The sequence below is a fragment of the Canis lupus genome, chromosome 13 (genome assembly GCF_048164855.1).
Source record: "Canis lupus baileyi chromosome 13, mCanLup2.hap1, whole genome shotgun sequence".
NCBI lineage: Eukaryota > Metazoa > Chordata > Mammalia > Carnivora > Canidae > Canis > Canis lupus.
The window spans coordinates 17131522-17151614 of record NC_132850.1 but is presented as its reverse complement, the minus strand read 5'-3'; the positions used below and the strand labels follow the sequence as shown (position 1 = coordinate 17151614).

Sequence of the window (20093 nt, the reverse complement as noted above, 5' to 3'; positions counted from 1 at the left end):
AATATATATTTTATTGCCTAAATTTGTCAGATACTATACTATGCACTAATAATACATTGATAAGCATGGCAGGTATAGCCCCTGGAACTTATAGACAATTAGTTAAGGTAGACAATATAAAAGTGAGGAGTGTTACAAAGGATGAGAATGGGGCATAATGTGAATGTATAGAAGAAGAACTAGCCAATTTTGCTTTCAATTCAGCTGAAACCTGAAAAGACAAATACGAGTAGTTAGGTGAGGGGTAGAGATTGCTAGGGGAGTGGAGGAGAAATAGGTGTGAAAGAGGAGAGAGTATGATGCATTGAAGCACTGATGGGAAACTAGCATGTCAGCCGAGGAGAGAAAAGTGGGAGAAAAGAACATAGAATGAAGGTAGAAACACAGATAGGGGTCAGAACATATAAGACCTTGTAGACCGTATTAAGGATTTTGGACTTTATCCCCAGTTCAATGGACAGCTTTAATATAGGCATTGACAATGATATAAACAGATTTGCCCTTTTTAAAAGAAGACTGTTGCAGTAGCTTAGATAAGAAATGATGGTGGTAAAAATGGAGAAAAGATGGTTTTCAGAATATCTAGAAAGTATGATGACAAAATTAGTCATTGATTTGTAATGAATGATGAAGAAGGAATGGTCGGAGATGACTCTTAAAGCAGCTGGTATTATCATTTACTGAGCTGAGAAACACCAGAGAAGAACCAGGTTTGGGAATGAAGACGATGAGTCCAGGTTTGGATATGCTGAGTTTGAGGTGCCAGTGGAAAATTCAGGTAGAGGGCTTATGGAGGCAGTTGGATATGTGGATCTGGAGCTAGAGATTTGAGAGTTGCAGATATGCCATTGGTAATAAAGCCATGGGAGTGAATGCATTTTCCTTAGGAAAAGGCCAGAGTAGGAAGAGATGTGTGCATTAGAAAAGAACGTGAAAAACATTTAATGGTCTCACAAAGGGAGAGCTGTCAAAGATGGGTAAAAAGGAACATCTAGAGAAGAGAGAAGAAAATCAGAAATGTGTGATATCACAGAAGTTAAAGGAAGAAAGAATTTCAAACAGGTAATTGGTCAAAGCAAAATGAGAAATAAAATTTGATGATCTTACTGAGGCAGTTTTTGAGGATTGGCAGGCACAAATTCCAGTTTTGATGGGGTTGAGGAGTAAGGGGTGGTTAATAAAATCAAGGCAGAGTCTGTTGGCCACACTTTCTACAACTTTAGAAAGGAGAGAAGGGAGAGAGAACATAAGGAAGATGTGGCTGAAAGACTAAAGAGCATTTATCTTTTTTTTCTTTTAATGAGGGATACTTGAGTATGTTTAAATATTGACTAGAAAGGAACCACTAAAGAGGAAGAGGTTGGAAACAGGAAAGAGACAATACTAAGGCAAAGACCTCCTATGAAAGCGAGGGCTCCAAAGCACAGGTGGAGGGGCCAGCCTTTAATTTAATTTAATTTTTAAAGATTTTATTTATTTATTCATGAGAAACAGAGAGAGAGACAGAGACAGAGACAGAGACAGAGACAGAGGGAGCAGGCTCCATGCAGGGAGCCCAATGTGAGACCTGATCCTAGGACTCCAGGGATCACGCCCTGAGCCAGAGGCAGACCTGAGCTAAAGGCAGATGCTCAAGCGCTGAGCCCCCCAGGAATCCCAAGCCCCTCCTCCTTTTAAAGGCTGGCCCCCTGGGTGGCTCAGCAGTTGAGCGTCTGCCTTTGGCTCAGGGCATGATCCCTGGGTCCTGGGATCGAGTCCGAGGATCGAGTCCTGCATCAGGCTCCCTGTCTATGTCTCTGTCTCTCTGTGTCTCTCATTAGTAAATAAATAAAATCTGTAAAAATAAATAAATAAATAAATAAATAAATAAATAAATAAATAAGTAAATAAAGGAGGAGAGGCTCTTCTTCCCTCCTTGTGACAGAAGAGAACACAGAAAGGGAATTATAGGTGCAGGTAGGAGGTGGGAAGTGAAGTAGCTTCCCCTTGATGGCCTTTCATCTTTCAAAAATAGGTACTCAATAAATATTGATTAAATCAATGGATGAATAAATGCAAGTAACACAAATCTGAAATCCACATCATTTCTTATTTTCCTCTAGAAGCATTCTGTTGTCTAGAAAAGCATGGAGATGATAGTGGAGGTGAGCAGGATTCAGAATATTTTTCAGGAAGAGTATTCTTTAGGAAGAATGCTTCTTGGGAAAGGATGTTTCAAAATCAAACAATATGTATACTAAAGTCATGCTCCAAATGGAAATCAGCAGGGAAAATGCTGCTCTATTGGATAAAGTAAAAGCAAAAAAGCTGACTATCTGTTCTATGGCCTGCTTTGTTCTATACTTTTAATTTAAAAAATTCTTTTTCAATCTCTTGAAGTTTCAGACCACAAACTCTGACCTGGGGGGAGAGCATGGAATAGTCACCCTACTGAGCACTTATTTGCTGAGAACTATGGAGAGTAACTCTCATTTTATCTTCATACGGACTTTATGAAGCAGGCGTAATTAATACTGTCTCCGTTTTAAGATGGTGGAAACTGAGCTTCAGAGAGGATAAATGTGACAAGGCCACTCAACCGATTAGTGGTAGAGACAGGATTCAAACCCAGATCTGCCTTCATTTTTCTTAATTGTGGTGCTGTGGGTCCATCTCAGATTTTAACTCTTATCACTGCAGACTTATCACTCTTCATGGTACAGTCATCAGTAAAATGTTCCCTGGCATGCCATGGGCTTTATTCTCTTGTGATATTTCCTGCTCTTCAAGATACAAATTCTATCTCCATTAGTGCCCTACTTAAATCCTACTTTCTCAGAACACCTGGATGGCTCAGTGGTTGAGCACCTGCCTTCAGCTCAGGTCATGATCCTGGAGTCCTAGGATCGGGTCCCACATTGGGCTCCCTGCATGGAGCTGCTTCTCCCTCTGCCTATGTCTCTGCCTCTCTCTGTGTGTCTCTCATGAATAAATAAATAATCTTTTTCAAAAAATCCTACTTTCTCACTAAACACTTCAGGACACCTCAAATCCTAATGGTCTCTCTGTCTTTGAAATCCTACAACAGTTTGTGCTTCTCACTTGGTGAAATTTTTCTGCATTGTAATTGAGAATGTTCACTTTTCTTTTGAGCTTTTCATAGGATTTTCTTATGATAATGACTTAACAGCACAATTCCACAAGCTTCTTAGGGGATAGGAGGTACATCCTATGCCTTTTTATTTTGTCTTTCTTTCTTTCTTTCTGAACATCTTTAAAACTTATTCTTAATGCCTTGTCCATGGTTTGTAGTCAATATTTATTGCTAAAGATTGTGGGGCCAGGGCAGCCCGGGTGGCTCAGCAGTTTGGCACCTCCTTCAGCCTGGGGTATGATCCTGGAGACCCAGGATCAAGTCCCACGTTGGGCTCCCTACATGGAGCCTGCTTCTCCCTCTGCCTGTGTCTCTGCTTATCTCTCTCTCTCTCTGTGTCTCTCATGAATAAATAAATAAAATCTTAAAAAATAAATAAATAAAAACAAAGATTGCTGGGCCAATCTCACCATGGATATGGGTTGATTGTTTCTGAGAACTGTCTGCAGCTACTTCAGAAAGTTTCTTGTTGATGTTAATTGGAGAAATGGAGGATTTAGGGCGCCTGGGTGGCTCAGTGGTTGAGCGTCTGCCTTTGGCTCAGGTTGTGATCCTGGGGTCCTGGGATCGAGTCCCACATCGGGCTCCCCTTGGGATGGGCTGCTTCTCCCTCTGTCTATGTCTCTGCCCCTCTCTCTGTGTCTGTCATGAATAAATAAATAAAATATTAAAAAAAAAGATGCTTCTCCCTCTGCCTGTGTCTCTGCCTCTCTCTCTCTCTCTGTGACTATCATAAATAATAAATAAAAGAAAAAAAATTAAAAAAAAAAAAAAAAAAAGGGATCCCTGGGTGGCGCAGCGGTTTGGCGCCTGCCTTTGCCCCAGGGCGTGATCCTGGAAACCCGGGATCGAATCCCACATCGGGCTCCCGGTGCTTGGAGCCTGCTTCTCCCTCTGCCTGTGTCTCTGCCTCTCTCTCTCTCTCTGTGACTATCATAAATAATAAATAAAAGAAAAAAAATTAAAAAAAAAAAGAGAAATGGAAGATTTATTATTATTTCTGCAGTGGATTTTATTTTTCTTTTTTGGTTACAAAGCTGGGAATCTCAAAAAGAATATGGATTTGTATGTGTATAAGGGCAGTGGGGGGTTCCTTTGAAAGGGACTGTAGAAAAGCAGACTTTTTATTTTGTAAAGGTTTTTCCAGCTTACAAGTTCTCATAAAAAAAAAAAAAAAGCCCAAATTGGTTGAACTTGAAGTTTCCCTCCTCCTCCTTTCTCCTCCTTCAGAGCCTTTTTCTAAACCTACTTCCCTTAAAATGACTTTTATTGATTTTCACTCAATGAGAGTTATTCTTCAGAATGAGGATGGAGGGGTCAGAGAGAGAAATTTACCCTGTGTTACCTGTGGAATAGGTGTACCTCCGTATCTAGTCTTGTTTTATTTGTTCTGTTTCCTGTATCCAGAAACCTGCACACTAGGGATCATTAGGTCCTCTGTGTCTTGGTCGGAGCTTGAGTACAGTATACTAATAGATCAATTTATGTGTTCATTCATTCAGCAAACATTTATTGAGCAGGCATGTCCTAGGCATTGGAGATACTAAGATGAATAAGACGTAGTCACTGCCCTCAATGACCTCCAGATGTACATGAAGGCACCAACTTGGTGGGGGTTGGGGTCAGGGAAGGCTTTCTCAACGAGGTAACTGAATATTCTCCCTTAGGGAATCCTAAGAGACTAAAGAGGTCAGCCTTGTAAAATACATATAAACATCTAATCAAATTAGCCAATTAGAAAGACATTTATTAAGAAAGGACAGTCTTTTACCAGTATGTCCTATGTTTCTTTTTCAGTTTTTATCTTAATTTCTTTGTCGCCAGTCTTATCCCTCTCCAGCATACATTTAAAATTGCCCCCAAATCTATTGTTTCTAAACCTTGATCTGATGGTGTCATTCCTGACCTGAGAATTTTTAACGGCTCCTCATTCACTCATTTTGTATAGTCATCGATCACCTACTGTGATGTTAAGTGTTTGGGATGGGGTGGTAAGCAAACAGTCCTTCCCTTTAAGAAGCTTATAGTCTAGACCAGGAGACAAATAAGCAGATAGTTTCAGTATAGTTTAATACTAGCTTTGACAGAGGAAGCACACGATTCTGTAGGATTGTGTAGAGGAGCACCTTGTGCTGTCTTGGGAAGTCAAGTAGTGCTTCCTGAATCTTGTCCTTAGCTTTAAATCAATTCAATCTAACAGATACTAGTATCTATTGTGCAAAGTCCTATGCAAAACAACTGCTTCTAAACAGATCAAAGTCTAGTGGAGGTGCCTGAAAATTTAATCAATAATTCCAGCACCGCATGGTGAGTGGATAGATAAATACATAGCATGCTACAATAACACAGGTTGAGGAAAAGAGAGGACTGGTGGGTAGTGCAACTTCCTGGAAGAGACAAGCCTAAGCAGAGTCTTGAAGTATGAATAGGAGTTGGCTAGATACGGCATAATCTGGATCCTTAACCAACAAACAAAATCCTTCACAATTCATTGATCTACCTTTCCAGTGTGCCCTTATATCTTCTATGCCTTTGTTTTTCAAACTAGAAACAAGAGCCCCTGGATTATTTAGTGTTATACATGCGATATGAGAAAGCACTGGATAAATGTGGTGCATCTTTCTGGAGCATCAGTTTTATCAGCTGATAAATCACTGAGAACATTGTTTTATATTCAAACATAATATATTTGTGGAGTTGAAGGCAAAATTTCCATTAATTTTTTTCAAGATAAAACCTGATACATAAATTTCAGGCTTGCCCTTAGACACTGGTATCCACCATCACCCCTTTCTTGTAGAAAAGTTTGAAATGCAATATATGAATACACCAAGAACTTTCATGTCTCTATGCCTTAGCATATACTGTTCCCTCATCACTTTTCTCCTCCCTAGGTAAACTGGATCCTTCAAAGCGCAACTTAAGTGTTTTCCCATATAGTGTTTTTTGGGGGGAGGAGAGAGAGAGAAAAAGAGAACATGCCAATGGGAGGAGCATAGGGGAAGGCAGAGGAAGAGGGAGAGAGAGAATCTCAAGCAGGCTCCACACCCAGCATGGAGTTCATTGTGGGGATCGATCTCATGATCCTGAGATCATGCATGACCGGAGCCAAAATCAAGAGTCTGACACTTAACCAACTGAGCCACCCAGGCCCCCGCATAATAATCGTTCTTAACACTGTTTAAATGTCATCCCATATAATGGTTATTTTTAAGATCTCATTTATTTATTTGAGAGAAAAAGAACACAAGAAGGTGGGGGGGCAGAGGAAGAGGGAGAAGCAGACTCCCCACTGAGCAGGGAGCCTGACATTGGGCTCAATCCCAGGACCCTAAGATCATGACCTGAGCTGAAGGCAGACACTTAACCAACTGAGCCACCTAGGTGCCCCTAAAGTGGTTATTTTTTGAATACCCACTTCAACCCCTGCCTCCTTTCCTCATAGCTCCAGGCAGAGTGAGTACCTCCTGCCATCCTTTACTCAGAATCTCAGTCACAGCGCTGCTCACATTGTACAGCACTGCTCACCAGCTGCTTCCTCGGCTCTGCTCCTGGAATTGTAGGCTTCTCTAGGACAGGGATGGACTATTTTAAAATTTACCCTTTGTGTCCTTAGTGTCTGGCGCAATAAATGTCTATTGAAAGTAGTATTTATGGATCATTCCTTACTCTGCATCACCTCTACTCTTACGTAAAGTAATATTTTCTTTACCTCTCATTTTCAGGGAATGATGTATTCTATGAACGTATGTTTTCCAGACAACTGAAATTTACTTCCTAAAGTATAAAAATCTGCTTTTGGTGCGAATTTATTTTTTTAAGCTTTTACATACTTGCTTGCTCTCATAAGTAAAATATACTAAGTATGGTGTGTTCCTTGATGGCTTATCCCTGAAAGCATTCGGGTTATGCTGGTTTGGAATTTGTGACATCCTCTAGGGGCCACTGATGGGATAGGACCTTTTGCCTCCACACTGAAGAACTCCATCCTCTTCTTTGAGTTCTTGTGCTCGCTTCTTGTATATTGGTCCCCACTTCTGGCTGTGAGTGTGTTTGTTCTAACCACATTGCCCTTTGCTCCTTTTATATGCTTTTTAATGGATATTAAAATGACAAAATATATGTTCCCTGAAACACAAATGGAAGCATTTGAAGCAAAAAATCCCTTCTTCATTCCTGCTCCACCCCTCCCCATCCCCCCCCCCCCCCCCCCCCCCCCCCCCCCGCCCCCAGCACTCACCCACATCCCCACTCCCCCTCCTTGGCATAACCGTTGTTGGCAGTTTAATGTATATCCCCACAGGCCATTTCTGTCGATATGTGTGCATACTTGGGTACATACAAATATCCAATCATATTATGCATGCCCTTATACAACTTGCTTCTCTTCCCACCTGACAATATACAATAGATATTCTTGCATGTCAGTACATCCAAGTCTATCTCCTTCTTTTTAATGGCTGCCCCCTTTTAATTTGACAATCTTAATCAGCTGTAAATGGGAAAGCCAAATAATCAAGCTTATTAGAATTGTACCTAAGAAAGAGTAAATCGGCTCTGAGTGAAGGCTTGAGGAATTCTCCTAGGAGTAAAATGTGTTAACTTTAGTGCAAGGACTTTGTAGTGTTTATTTTGGCTATTCTGGGACCCTTTTTTGCTTGTTTCCTGGTCCATTGTGTTTTGGATAGCTGAGGATGCTGGACAATGACCTGTGAATTCGTGAGGCATTACATATTCAATTTTGCATTATATAACTTTGCTATGATTTTGTGGATTTAATTTTTTCATTATTTCATGTAATTCTTCAGTACTTGCATTACGTGCAAAGTATTGATATGGTAGCAGTTAAAAATGTTTGGCTTGATGATTGACATAGGGCTTCTTATCTGTATCATCTACCTGTGAGAATATCCACTGGATTTATGAAAACTTTAGAAGCTGATCTGAGGAAGTCCTTTACTACTAATGAATGTTAAAGTACTGATAGCATCTTGTTCCATAAATAATAAAATTCTATTTCAGATTTATATAGGGTCTCCCTTCTGCTTCATCTCCCATAGAAAGTGGCTAAATCCAGTTGTCCTTTTTTTTTTTTTTTTAAGTAGACTCCACACCCAATGTGGAGCCGGAGGAGGGGCTTGAACTCACTACTCTGAGATCAAGACCTGAGCTGAAATCAAGAGTCCGAGGCTTAATTGAGCCACCCAGGCACCTCTGTCTTTTAAAAGTTTTTTAATTTTTTTTTTAAAGTAATCTCTAAACCCAATGTGGGACTCAAACTTAAACCCTGAGATCAAGAGTCACATGTTTTACCAACTGAGCCAGCCAGTGGCCCCTAAATCCTGTTAATTCACATTTTAGATCTGTAATGAGTCCCTTCTTCTCCATTTACTGTCTCAATACCTTGGTTCAGGCCCTACTAGATCCCAACTCACTTACCTGTAACAAACTTCTTAATTGGTCTTCCTGCCTCCTGTCTAACCTCCACCATGCTCACCCAGTAACTTGTACTTTTTTAAAGCAGAAATCTTACCATGTCACCCCCCTGAAAAACCCTCTAGGGATTTCTCATCAGCTATAGGATAAAGTCCACTTTTTTTGGTATACACAGCTTTTTTTTTTTAAGATTTATTTATTCATGAGAGACACAGAAAGAGAGACAGAGACATAGGCAGAGGGAGAAGTAGGCTCCCTGTAGGGAGCCCGATGTGGGACTCGATCCCAGGATCCTGGGATCACACCCTGAGCAGAAGGCAGAAGTTCAACCACTGAGCCACCCAGGTGCCCCTAGTATACATAGCTTTTTGTGATTTGCCCCCACTTGTCTTGATTATCTCTTGCTGCTCAATGACTCATACTTCAATTTCTAGGGAAATCAAGTGGCTTATAGCTCCTTAAGCACATCACAGAAGAGAATTCTCAACAGATGCTTGTTAAATAAATGGATAAAACACCCTATGTAGCTGGGTTGACCATTTAACCTGCTCAGCTCAGGATGGTCCCTGTTCACACTGGGCATAGCAGCATAATTAATAATGCTCCTTTTCACCCTCAGATTTGTCTCACACCAATAAATTACACGGTCATCCCAATTGTTTTCTACCTCTAGTCTCCTCTACCAGATGATGAGCTCTTTGGGGGCAGAAATTTTGTTTGTCGATTTTATTTTTATAACCTCGCTTATGCATTCAACTAAGAGATTGCCACTGTTTAGATACTGAGGATATAATGTTGAATAAGACCAAAATGGTTCTTGCCCTCAGGAAGCTTACAATCCAACATAAAGAATTACCTAATGGGAAGAATAGCACCTAATACAACAAATGCTGCTGTGACTGAATGACTAAATGTGGATTAAGACTTAGAGGCTCCTAACAAACAGCCCTAGTCCGATGAATTACAGATACAGAAATAGTCATACCCATAGAACTCTAGATTGATCAAATCAATAATCATTTACTTAAAAGGGTTGCTAATTAAAATTTTGAAATACAAGCCACACATATACACATAAACATACATGACGTGTAGATGTTACCTTAATGTTACACATGAGAAAAAGAACCATGAAATAATAGCAAGAATGAGACTTTGAGGGCTCTGTGTTTTTTAAAGAGACAGTTTGTAATCCCATGTGGTTATTTGCTGAGTGGATTATCAGTATGTACCCTACCTCCCCCCCCCTTTTTTTTAGATGAGAAATCTGAGGTTTCAGAAACTGAGCCACAAACAAAGGAGTGATTTCTTAAACCAGGATTAGACTTTGGTTGGGCTTTGCTTTCAGAGCTAGGAGTACCTGCTATCCTAGATTTTTTAACCATGTTCCATGGGCAAATTGCAAAACCCTTTAAACTTCAGGTTCCTATTATATATATAAAATAATGATAATATTATCTCCAGAATTAATCTAAGGGTTGAATGAGGTTATGTAAAGGCATTTAGTCCTGTAACCTGGCTCTTAGAAGGCTCTCGGGGAATGTTAGTTCTCCATCCATTTCCCCCTATTTATCTTTCTGTCCTTGGTGAATTAAAAAATGATATAAGATGATTTGGGGGGAAAAAGAACTGTAATACGGATACCAATAAAATTTTAAATTCTTGATTCTGGGTGCTAAGCTAGGCCTTCCCCACCATCTCTGAAAGTTGTAGTTTTACTTACATTCAACTGTTATCTTATTATTATAGGCAAAGACCCTGTGCAGCATTCCAGGAGCAAAGCAGTAGGTAAGATTTTTCTGGAAAAAAGACAAGAGTTTATGAGGGAGCCAGGATTTGGGGGTCATTTTGCTGCAGAGGGTGTCAGCCTCAAAGATGTACCCATTTACTCGTGATCACTTTGGGTTCCAAAAAGGAAGAAGAGCACCAAAGCATTCGTTGAGATGGGGGGGGGGGGGGGTGGCGGGGAAGGGATGGGGAAAATGTGAACAACAACAACAAAAAAAAAAGCAAGAGCTCCCTTCGGTAACCCCAGTGTCCGGCGACCCCAAGACTTTGGAGCTCTTTGGTGAGGGCCAGCAGGTCTGTCTGTTCTCCAGGAGTGCCCTGGGTCTGGACTCCATTTCCCAGAGTCCCTTAGTGCCCTAATGTATTCAGTGCTCAGAGTGCCTGTATGTGTGTGAGTGTGAGAGAATGTGTGCGTGTGTGTGCGTGCGTGTGTGTGTGTGTGTGTCTCCGAGTCCCTGGGAGAGTGGAGGCTCATTCACTGATTAGAGCCAGCGCTGAGAGGCAGCACTGCTCCTTCTCTCACACCAACCGAGTCTCTTGATCTGTACATGCAATCCCAGGCAGCTCGCGACCACAAACCCGGGGCCGGCCGCCTGCTGCTGCCGCTGCCGCTGCCGCCGCCGCCGCCGCCGCCGCTGCCTCCGCCGGCTCTGCGCACCCCGGACTTTTCATGCACCACACTCACCGCCTCCTTCCCTCCGTGTCCTGAAAAGTGCGACCGTTCTCCCAAGGAATTTCCACGGCAAGTACGGAGACCAGAAAGGGGTGTGGGTGTGTGCGCGTACCCAGAGGGGTGGGTGCGAGAGCGGCGGGCTGCTCGGGAACCTCACTAACTTTCCGGGTCCGTTTCCTAGGGATTCGGGCGGCGCCTCCCGACAGGGGCGAGGGCTGGGACCCGGGCTGGCGCGTCTCTGATCGCCGCGACGGTGCCTCCCGGCATCGGTGCCCTGCGCGCTCCGTGCGCTCAAACTTTCCGTCTTGAGTTTTCCTTAATGCGTTTTATTTGGGGGGTGCGAGGGGGAGGGACCAGATGCGGGAATTGGACAAGCAGGGAGGGTGAGGGGACAGCCAGGGAAGGGAGCAGGACTTCTTTTCTCCATCTTCTAATAAGCCCCGTTCCCACTTTGTTGGGGGCGACGGGGAGAATGCCCGGTCGCCGCGCTCCCCCGCGTACCCCGCGGTGATTTCCGGCGGGGCCCGGCCGGGGCGGCGCACAGCGGGGAGCCCGAGGCGGCGGGCGGGAGGGCGGCGGGGAGACCCCGGGGCGGAGGGTCGCCGCCGCCCCCACGCCGCACGCGAGGCGCCCGGCGGGGTCCCCGCGCGCGGCTGGGAGCCTCCGGCCGCGGGGTGCTGGCTCACTTCTTCCCAGCGGGGGCGGGTGCGAAGGGCGTGGAGGGAGGGGGGGGAGTCGCGGCGCGCGGCGAGGAGGCAGGTGCTGGCACTGAGGTGCTCCGTTCTGAACGCAACCGGTAAACTCCCTGCTCCGCCCGGCGGACCGCCCGGCCCCGGAGCACAGGACCGCGGGGGGCCTCCCGGGATTTTCGGGGTCGGGACTCTGCGCCCCGCGCTCCTGCCGAGCGGGGCGGGAGGACCGCCGTGTAGACAGCGGCGCGTAGCTCTCGCCCTAGTTTTATTTTGATCTCAGACCTGCCTTCAACTGAGTAACAATTTCTCTTCCTCCGACTTGGGAACAAAACTTTTCAGCGAGCACGCAGGTCGCCGCAGTCCTGCGGCCGCCGCCGCGGTGCTCGTCCGCCCCCGCGGAGCGACCGGGTCGGCCCGGAGCCGGGCCCCGCCACCGCGCTCCCGAGCCCCGGGCCGGGCCCCCTCCCCAGCCCCGGGCTCTCAGGGCTCGGCCGGGGCGTTTCGCCTTTGTGCTTTGTAAGGGAAAGCCTTTTCTTCCAGGGCACCGCAAACTTGGGCGGAGCGCTTCCGTGTGGCCCCCCGGGCGAGGCCGCCCCCGCTGGGGAGGCCGTCTGAGGGGATGCCCGGGCCGCCCGTGGCTCCACGCGCCCCTCCGAGCGCTCGGGGCCCGGGGGGACCCCGGCCGGCGAGGGCGCGCGGGAGCCCCGAAGTGGCGGGGGCTCCGGCCGCCCGGAGGCGGAGGAAGAGCTCGCGCTTCCCGTTCGGAACGCGCCGCTCGTTTGGACCCCGGCCCCGGCCGCGGCTGCAGCGGAGGGCCGGGGCCCGGGCCCGGGGGCGGGGGCGGGGGCGCTCGGCGTGGGGTTCGGCGCTGCCCGGCGTGGCGTGGCGTGGCGGGCCCGGGCGGCCGGGGTCCGTGGCCTGCGCCGCCTGCGCGCCCCGGGGCGGCCGAGGGGGAGGGCTGGGGCGCTCCCTGCCCGCCGATGCCCGCCGGTGCCCGCCGATGCCCGCCGGCCACGCCGCTCCTGCAGCCCCCGCTCCGGACCCGGCCCGAGGGGCAAAGGGGGAAGAAAGGAAAAATAAAGAGGCAAAAGGGCGGGCAGCGAGGAGGCGGCGGGTCGGCCCAGAGGGAGCAGAGCGGCCAGGGACGCCCGGCCTCCCCTTCTGCCCGTCGCGGGGGTTCTCGCCGAAAATGGAGAAGGAACCGCGGGGGGAAGGCAGGAAGAGCGTCGAGGAAGAGATGCGGGAGCCTTCCGTTCCCGTCCCTGCCGGCCCGCGGAAGCCCGGCCGAAGTGGCGTGAGTTCGCTCGCTGCGACCCGGGGCGAGGTGGGGGAAGGCCGCGGACAGGGCGGCGCCGGCCCGCTGCACTCCGACGGGGCCCGCCCGGGCGCCCCGCCGGCAGGACACACACCTGTTCTGCGAGCCGCGTCGTGGGCGGCGGCCGGGCCGCGGCGGCGCGACGGGCGGAGCCCGCCCGCCCTCGCCCCGGGGCCGCAGTCCCGGACCCCGGAGGGCTCGGGGGCTCCGCGCCGGCCCGCATCCGCGGGAGCGCCCGGTGGCTGCCCGGCGAGGCGGCGGCGCGCGGCGGGGAGACCCGGGTGACCCGCGGGGCGGGGTTGTGCGGGGGCACGAGGTCCTCGGACTTTGCCCGAAGGCATCCTCCCCCCCAGGCCGTGTCCCGCGGGCCCTGCCCTGCTGTGGACCTGGGCTCCGCGCCCTGCTCGATTCTTCCCTGGCCGGCGCCCCGGTTCCCCAAAGTTCCAAGCAGCTTGTTTCGTGCGGAGGTTGTCGGGACCTAAAGTATTCTTTGTGCAGTGGCGGCCGAGAGCTGGAGGGAGAGGTCAGGCCGGGGAGCGGGGGGCCCGGCTCTACGTTGGCCCCAAGTTTTTGCAGGTCTCGCCTTCGCCTCTTCTTCCTCCGTTTTCCCTAAAAGAGTTGGTTTTCCCTGGTTGAGACTCCTACCGGCTGGATCTTGCACCTCTTAGCTGAGCTGGCAACCCCGCAGCCCCGCTCTCTTCTTCGACAGGCCGGGCCGATTCCGATTCGCACCCGTCGGCCAAGCCGGGCCTGGGGCCGGGTCCAAATCTGGGCCCGATACCCGGCCACGTCTGAATCGCAGGCGTTGGCCCCAGCCTTTGGAATAGTGTTAAGCTTATGCTTCCTGAGCTCTTGCATATGGTGGTAAAATTTCTGTTAGAGCGGTGTTTCCAAATACCCCCTGGGCGTTTGGTGTGCGGGAATTCTCTTCCAGCGAAGAAGTCTGTGAACTTAAAAAAAAAAAAAAAAAAAAAAAGGAAAAAAATTCTTTCCTGAGTTCTTCACCACCCCCCACTGCCCTGGCCCCATTTCCCATTGTTCTTTGCTTTTTAAGTTGCCTGTTAATTTTTTAAAAGTTTATTTATGCAAAGGAAAAATATCGTTTAATTTGTTCTATTATTTTAATTCCTGGCTTTTGGAAACGATTCAGAGACCACAAAAATGTCACCTGTTGTAATAAGCAGAGGGGTGTTGTGTGTGCGTTTTAATTGCCAGCAGAGTCGTAGTTTGGTGGGCGTTCAGAGCTAGGGCTCCGGGAAAGAGGCTTTGCAGCTTTTCTTTGTGGCAGTCATTTGCAAGTGGGTTTGGCTCCCAGCAGCCGCCGCAGCAGCGCCGCTTCCTTCCAAGCTGATCCCAGCGCGGGTCAGGAAGCCCAGACCCTGGACAGGGATGGTCCGAGGCTGGCCTGGGAGGATGCCCACTCTCCGGGACTTTCTTTCTGGCTTTCGGTTTTTCAATGCGAAAGTGGCGAGTTCGCGCCGCCGGAGAGCGCGGAGCGCTGCGCATCAGCCCAGCTTCAGACATTTTCACGTTCCCAAAGCCAGTTTCTTCGTTGCATTTGTCTTGGTTCTGGCATGTTTAACCACGCAATTAGTGATCTCCCCAATTATTCAGTTAGCTGGCGTTTTGTAATCACTTTAAACAAGGGTCGGTGTGCGATTTAACAAACAAAACTCCCACGCACGCAGACCCTGAACCAAGCCCATCACGTCAAGGATTTGAAATTTTTAAAACTCAATATTTGTTGGTCCCCTCCGTCCAACCTCACTGCCTGCCAGACAATTTATTTAGCTTCGTGGATTGATCCCTCCTCCTTGTTTAGTTAATTCAACAAAGACTTTTTGCAATCTGTTTGGAGTTTGTCTGATGCCGTGGAAAAGTAGCTGATGATTTATTTGGTTGCTTTTCGATTTCTGTCTTCAGCCCTTCTTTCTCCTCCTTTCAGCGGGGATGTCAGCTGTTATTACTTCCTATTGATCCCTTTGCAAAGTGAGAAGTGAACTAAAATTAATGTCAATTCCACTGCTCGGATCAATAGCTGGAGTTATTTTAATCTGGATTTGCACGAAGTGCTAAATTAAAAAAAATCAGCATAGAGGCAGAAAAGTAACAGTTACTTACTTTCCCTTTGCCTGGTTCTTTACAGTCGCCCAAATGCTCCATCAAGCTGATTATCTTACGATCCATATTTTTTTAATTAAGAGGGTCAGTTAGTTTTCTTATTTTGGGTTCTGTGTTTAAACCCATGACATTTTGACATTGGGAGTGTATTAACTATAGATTTTCATAATGAGTGTGGTCTGCTGAAGCCTCATCTATACAAGTTGTTAATGTGAGGAGGGGGTAAGAAAGAAAAGGAAAAAGAAAAAAAAAACACTCCCCCTGCCCCCACAGAGACCAACGCCCACACAGTGGAGTAAAAGAGATGTGGCCTGGAAAAATATTGTTGATTTATTTTCAGTATAATGAAGTTTCAAATGAATAACCAGGTTTGAGTGATTCACCGTGTCCTGCTGGAGTGTCCGGTGCTGTCGCCAGATTACTAATTTATGAAACTCATTTAACATAATGAGGTGATCCAGGAAGTAAAAATAGAAAGTGAATTCTCTGGGCAACGGGTTATTTGGGGGGGAAAACATTCCACCCTTCACCCCCAGTGTGGTATGTGTGTCCTTTTCCCCTGCTTGCCTCATGTAATATTGCTTGTTGAGAGACAAGTAGTTATTTCTGTTATGAAGAGATGCTCAGAACCCTTGGAACAGCCCTAGACCCACTTTTAGAACGTCCATGTTGTGTGACTATTAATCTGACTTGAAAACAGCCAAGAACAGGATTCCCAGACCAGACTTGTCAGGCTAACTGGCTGTCCTTGGCAGATCATTCCCTGCACTGCTGTAACTTGACAGGAAAGTTATTTAAAATTTGGAAGAGAGAAAAATCCGTTAATGTGAGATACATAATCTGGTAATTTAGCAATGATGTCTATAAGGAGAGATGCCAAATGAGGAAGCAGTCTGATGATGTGCACTCATCTTCCCAATTAATAACAGCCATTGACACGTCTGCTACAGGATGAGAGAAGGAAATACTCTCTTTGCACTGCATTAAGCCAAGGGAATTCATCTACTGTTTAACTGAGGCTTCTCCATTTGAGGGAATACCAAAGATACTCCATTATCTGGGTGTTGTTTTGTTTTGTTTTTTTAAGGGAGGGGGTATATTCTTATTTGAGATACGACTCTCGATTTTAAGGTAGTAATTTGTAGCAGATGGTGATTTTTTTTGGTTACACTTGGAGTTTCATTAAGTTTCTATCTAGGGTATATTTTTGAAGCTAATAAATTCTAGCATTCATCTTTTGTTAGCCTGACTTTTGATATCTAGCCCTTCTCCTCCCAACTCAAAATACATTTTGAAATGGAATCGGTGGCTATGGAAATGTGCAACCTAAATTTAAAAAGGGAATTGAAGGAAGTCTCTGAACTCCAGTTTGTTGCGGGGGCCTTTATCAGACATCAACTCTGACTGGTCCAATAAGCAGAGCAAAATAAGTCAGAAATTTTGTTAACATTTTGCTCCAAATGTTAATGGCAAATTCAAGGCTGTTTACAAATCTACTTAAGAGCGAGTGCATTAGTAACTAAAATTACCGATCGGTTCTTTGCTGCCCCTGGAAGACAGCCGCTTCTAGAGAACATATGCCAAAGGCACCCATTATGGTTTTAAATATTGTCAGAGATGCCAGGCATTTTACTGATGAAGGTTTTGTTCCTTCTCAGAAAAGAGAAAACCTGTGTGATTAGAGAGAGGTGTGCATCAAAAACAATGTTGCTCTTGTTTCTTCACATAGCACTTCTTTCTGGAAACGGTCTTAGGTGATACATGAAGATGTGTGTTTATATTTGTGCCAACATGTGTGGTTTATTTACACGTACAATTCGTACCAACTAGCATGTGCAGATGGTCTAGATGTGCCTGATTTAGGAATTTTTCAGCACCAGGGCATTGTTAGGGGAGATGAAGAGAGGCTGTGTTCCTGGGGGGTCATATAGGGAGAACCCCGCCTCTGTCTGAACATCAGGCCTGCCACGAGTAGTGTGTGCAGGTGGAAGCCCTTTAAAATATAGACCCCACCTAATCTACTGGGTGACTTGGCCCTCCAAAGCTCATTTGCTCAGGGAATATTGTATTTGGAGGTTTTATGATTTTTTTTCCTTTGCTGGGCTCAGGCGCATTTCACCCGGAACGTGTAGGGACCAAAGTCAGCTATGCGTACATCACAGTAAGTTGTCTATTGATTTTCCTGAATGAAAATGGTCTGATGCTGCTGCCCACTGGCTCCTAAAGCCCGTGGTGTCTCTTGCCCGAGCATCTTGTAAGCCAGAAGGATGGTGTTTCGATCACTTGGGGTTTCCCTTTTTTTTCCTCCCCCTGACCTTCCTCCTCCCCTCTTTTTTTTTTTTTTTTCTCTCTGCTGTTTCCACAGGTCGTAGAAGGGGATGATTCCCCAGTAATATTCCCTGCCCTGATCCAAGGTGCCACTCGGCCTCCCTCCCAGGGAAGACTGCTTCTTGTGTGACACCAGCCATAGAAAGAGACTCCGATGGACTTACACCGGGCAGCCTTCAAGATGGAGAACTCATCCTACCTCCCCAACCCACTGGCCTCCCCAGCACTGATGGTCCTGGCGTCCACAGCTGAGGCCAGCCGCGATGCTTCCATCCCTTGTCAGCAGCCACGACCCTTTGGTGTACCTGTCTCAGTAGACAAGGACGTGCATATTCCATTCACCAACGGTTCCTACACCTTTGCCTCTATGTACCATCGGCAAGGTGGGGTGCCAGGCACTTTTGCCAATCGTGATTTCCCCCCTTCTTTACTACACCTCCACCCTCAGTTCGCTCCCCCAAATCTAGATTGCACCCCGATCAGTATGCTGAATCATAGCGGAGTGGGGGCTTTCCGTCCCTTCGCCTCCACTGAGGACCGGGAGAGTTATCAGTCAGCCTTCACGCCGGCCAAGCGACTCAAGAACTGCCACGACACAGAGTCTCCCCACTTGCGCTTCTCAGATGCAGATGGCAAGGAATATGACTTTGGGACACAGCTGCCATCTAGCTCCCCCGGTTCACTTAAGGTTGACGATACTGGGAAGAAGATTTTTGCTGTCTCTGGCCTCATTTCGGATCGGGAAGCCTCTTCTAGCCCAGAGGATCGGAATGACAGATGTAAGTACTTTGGTGCGAGCCTTCCCTATCCCCAGCGAGCCCTGCCTCACAGTCGTGTTCAACAGGTCTCACGCTCCTAGTAACCGGGAGGGCCCACTACTTCCCACTCGGTGGCTGCCGAGCGCTAACATTTACTTGTCTCTTGTCGCTGAGCGTTGACAGTTCCGATAGGACATGTTTTTCTGAAGGTAGCCAGAGGCAAGTTGGCCTCCACGCTGCCTCTCTCCGGGGCATGATTGGCTTATTCTCTGGGGACTCTGGAGTGAAGAGGGGTGCCAATGTATACTAGAGTGAATGTCATTTTATTAGAAAGCGTAGGTTCCTAGGGATTGGGGGGGGGCCTGAAGAAACTCATCCATCCCTCCCCTCTTTGTTATCCTCATTATATTTCCCTGAACTTGGCATTATTTTTTAGTTTTTCCATTGTATCACATCCAGTGGACTCCACATGATTTTATTTTCCCAACTCCCAGCCCTTGTCTACATCAGGCTGTTTTTCAGAGAAGGACAAAGGTGTCGTCAATCACCATAAAGCATTTCAAACAGCTGTGTTTTCCTTGCGATCGCAAGGCTAGAAAGCCGACTTCTCTTGGGATTTAACAGGTTTGCTGGATGCTTATCCTGGGGCTCACTTTTAGGACTAGACACGGTTAACCTGTGTAACTGCTCCATATTTGATGTTCACAACTATTATTAATTTCTGCTTATGGAACAGCTTTCTCGTGTTCTCCCAGTGCCTCGGTGAGCTTTGGCGACCCTCGCTAATATTTGGAACTAAACCTTTATTTGGAACTTGTAGACCAGGAGTGCTGAACCCTGCAATCTTCTCCTCTAACGGAATCAGAAAATAATTGCGTTCTGACGCTTTCGGGCTATGGGTAGGCAGAGCAGTTTTCTTCAAGCCTGGTGAGAATTTATGAACTGAGGGTGTTTTTCCACCCAACCCTTTGTTCTAAGACTTGGTTCATTTTATTTTCTTAAGAAAACTACATCTGAGGTTTGCTTTCCCCTCTTCTCTATTTCTTGTGCTCCTGTCCTCTCTATAACCACCAACACGAATACCATTTTTTTTTTCTCTTCTCTTTATGATGCCGAGGAGAGTAATAGAGACATTGCAGCTCTCTCCCCTGTCGGCACTGCTTCCTCAGGCTGTCTCCTTGAATTAGGCACTGTGTTAACTTTCCTGTGCTAAAAGGCATCTGCCTAAACCCAGCGTACCTTTTCAATAAAAGTCATCATAAAATCAACCTGCCTTGTAAATCCATCGCTCTTTGGTTTTGAAATATGTTGCAAGTGTGTCTTTTATGTCAGCGTCTGTAAGCCCGAGACCTCCTCACTTCAGGGAGAAGCTGCTGTATGCCAGCACGAGTGCCCGTGTGTTCTCTCACTTCCCCACTCTCCCCTTCTGGACAGCTGGTGTGTGTGTTACCATTTGCTTTCTGGGTACACCCGCCGGACACCCAGTTGGCATTGCGTTGGTCTGTTCTGTTTTACTTTCGGGCAGTGTTCATTTGTCAGTGTGCAGAGTGATCAAGGCGAGCTGTAGTCTGACCTCTGGCTAAAGCTGCCCTGGGTGAGGGTACGACGGGTTCTGTCCCTTTTTTTGCTCCAAATACAAGTTGAAAATGAAATCCTCTCAAAACTAATAGGCCACAAAGTGACATCTGGAGATCAAGATTCCTTTCTTCTCTCCCAACAGATCCGGCTTGTCTCCATTTTTCTCTCTTTTTAGCCCAAACCTGTGTCAGATCCCCAGAGCAGGAGCCAGCTTGTAAGTCAAGTCAGAACTCATAGATGTGGCTGTCCATTACCCCTCTGAGTGTCAAAG

General features: G+C 46.9%; 1 protein-coding gene across 5 annotated transcripts in view; it reads left to right on the top strand.

Annotated features, from left to right (window-relative positions):
* The first annotated feature begins 10942 nt into the window (after positions 1-10942).
* RNF220 (ring finger protein 220) overlaps positions 10943-20093 on the top strand; it is a 234794-nt gene continuing 225643 nt past the window's right edge. The window contains exons 1-2 of one of the 5 annotated variants that reach the window (XM_072772488.1): positions 10943-11099; positions 17524-18265. In XM_072772488.1, the coding sequence (XP_072628589.1) occupies positions 17641-18265 (625 nt within the window). In that variant the 5' untranslated portion in view covers positions 10943-11099; positions 17524-17640. Of the gene's footprint in view, positions 11100-11776; positions 11827-12868; positions 13017-16014; positions 17320-17523; positions 18266-20093 lie in introns of those variants that run through there. The other 4 variants (XM_072772492.1, XM_072772490.1, XM_072772491.1 and 1 more) reach the window with 4 other exon arrangements.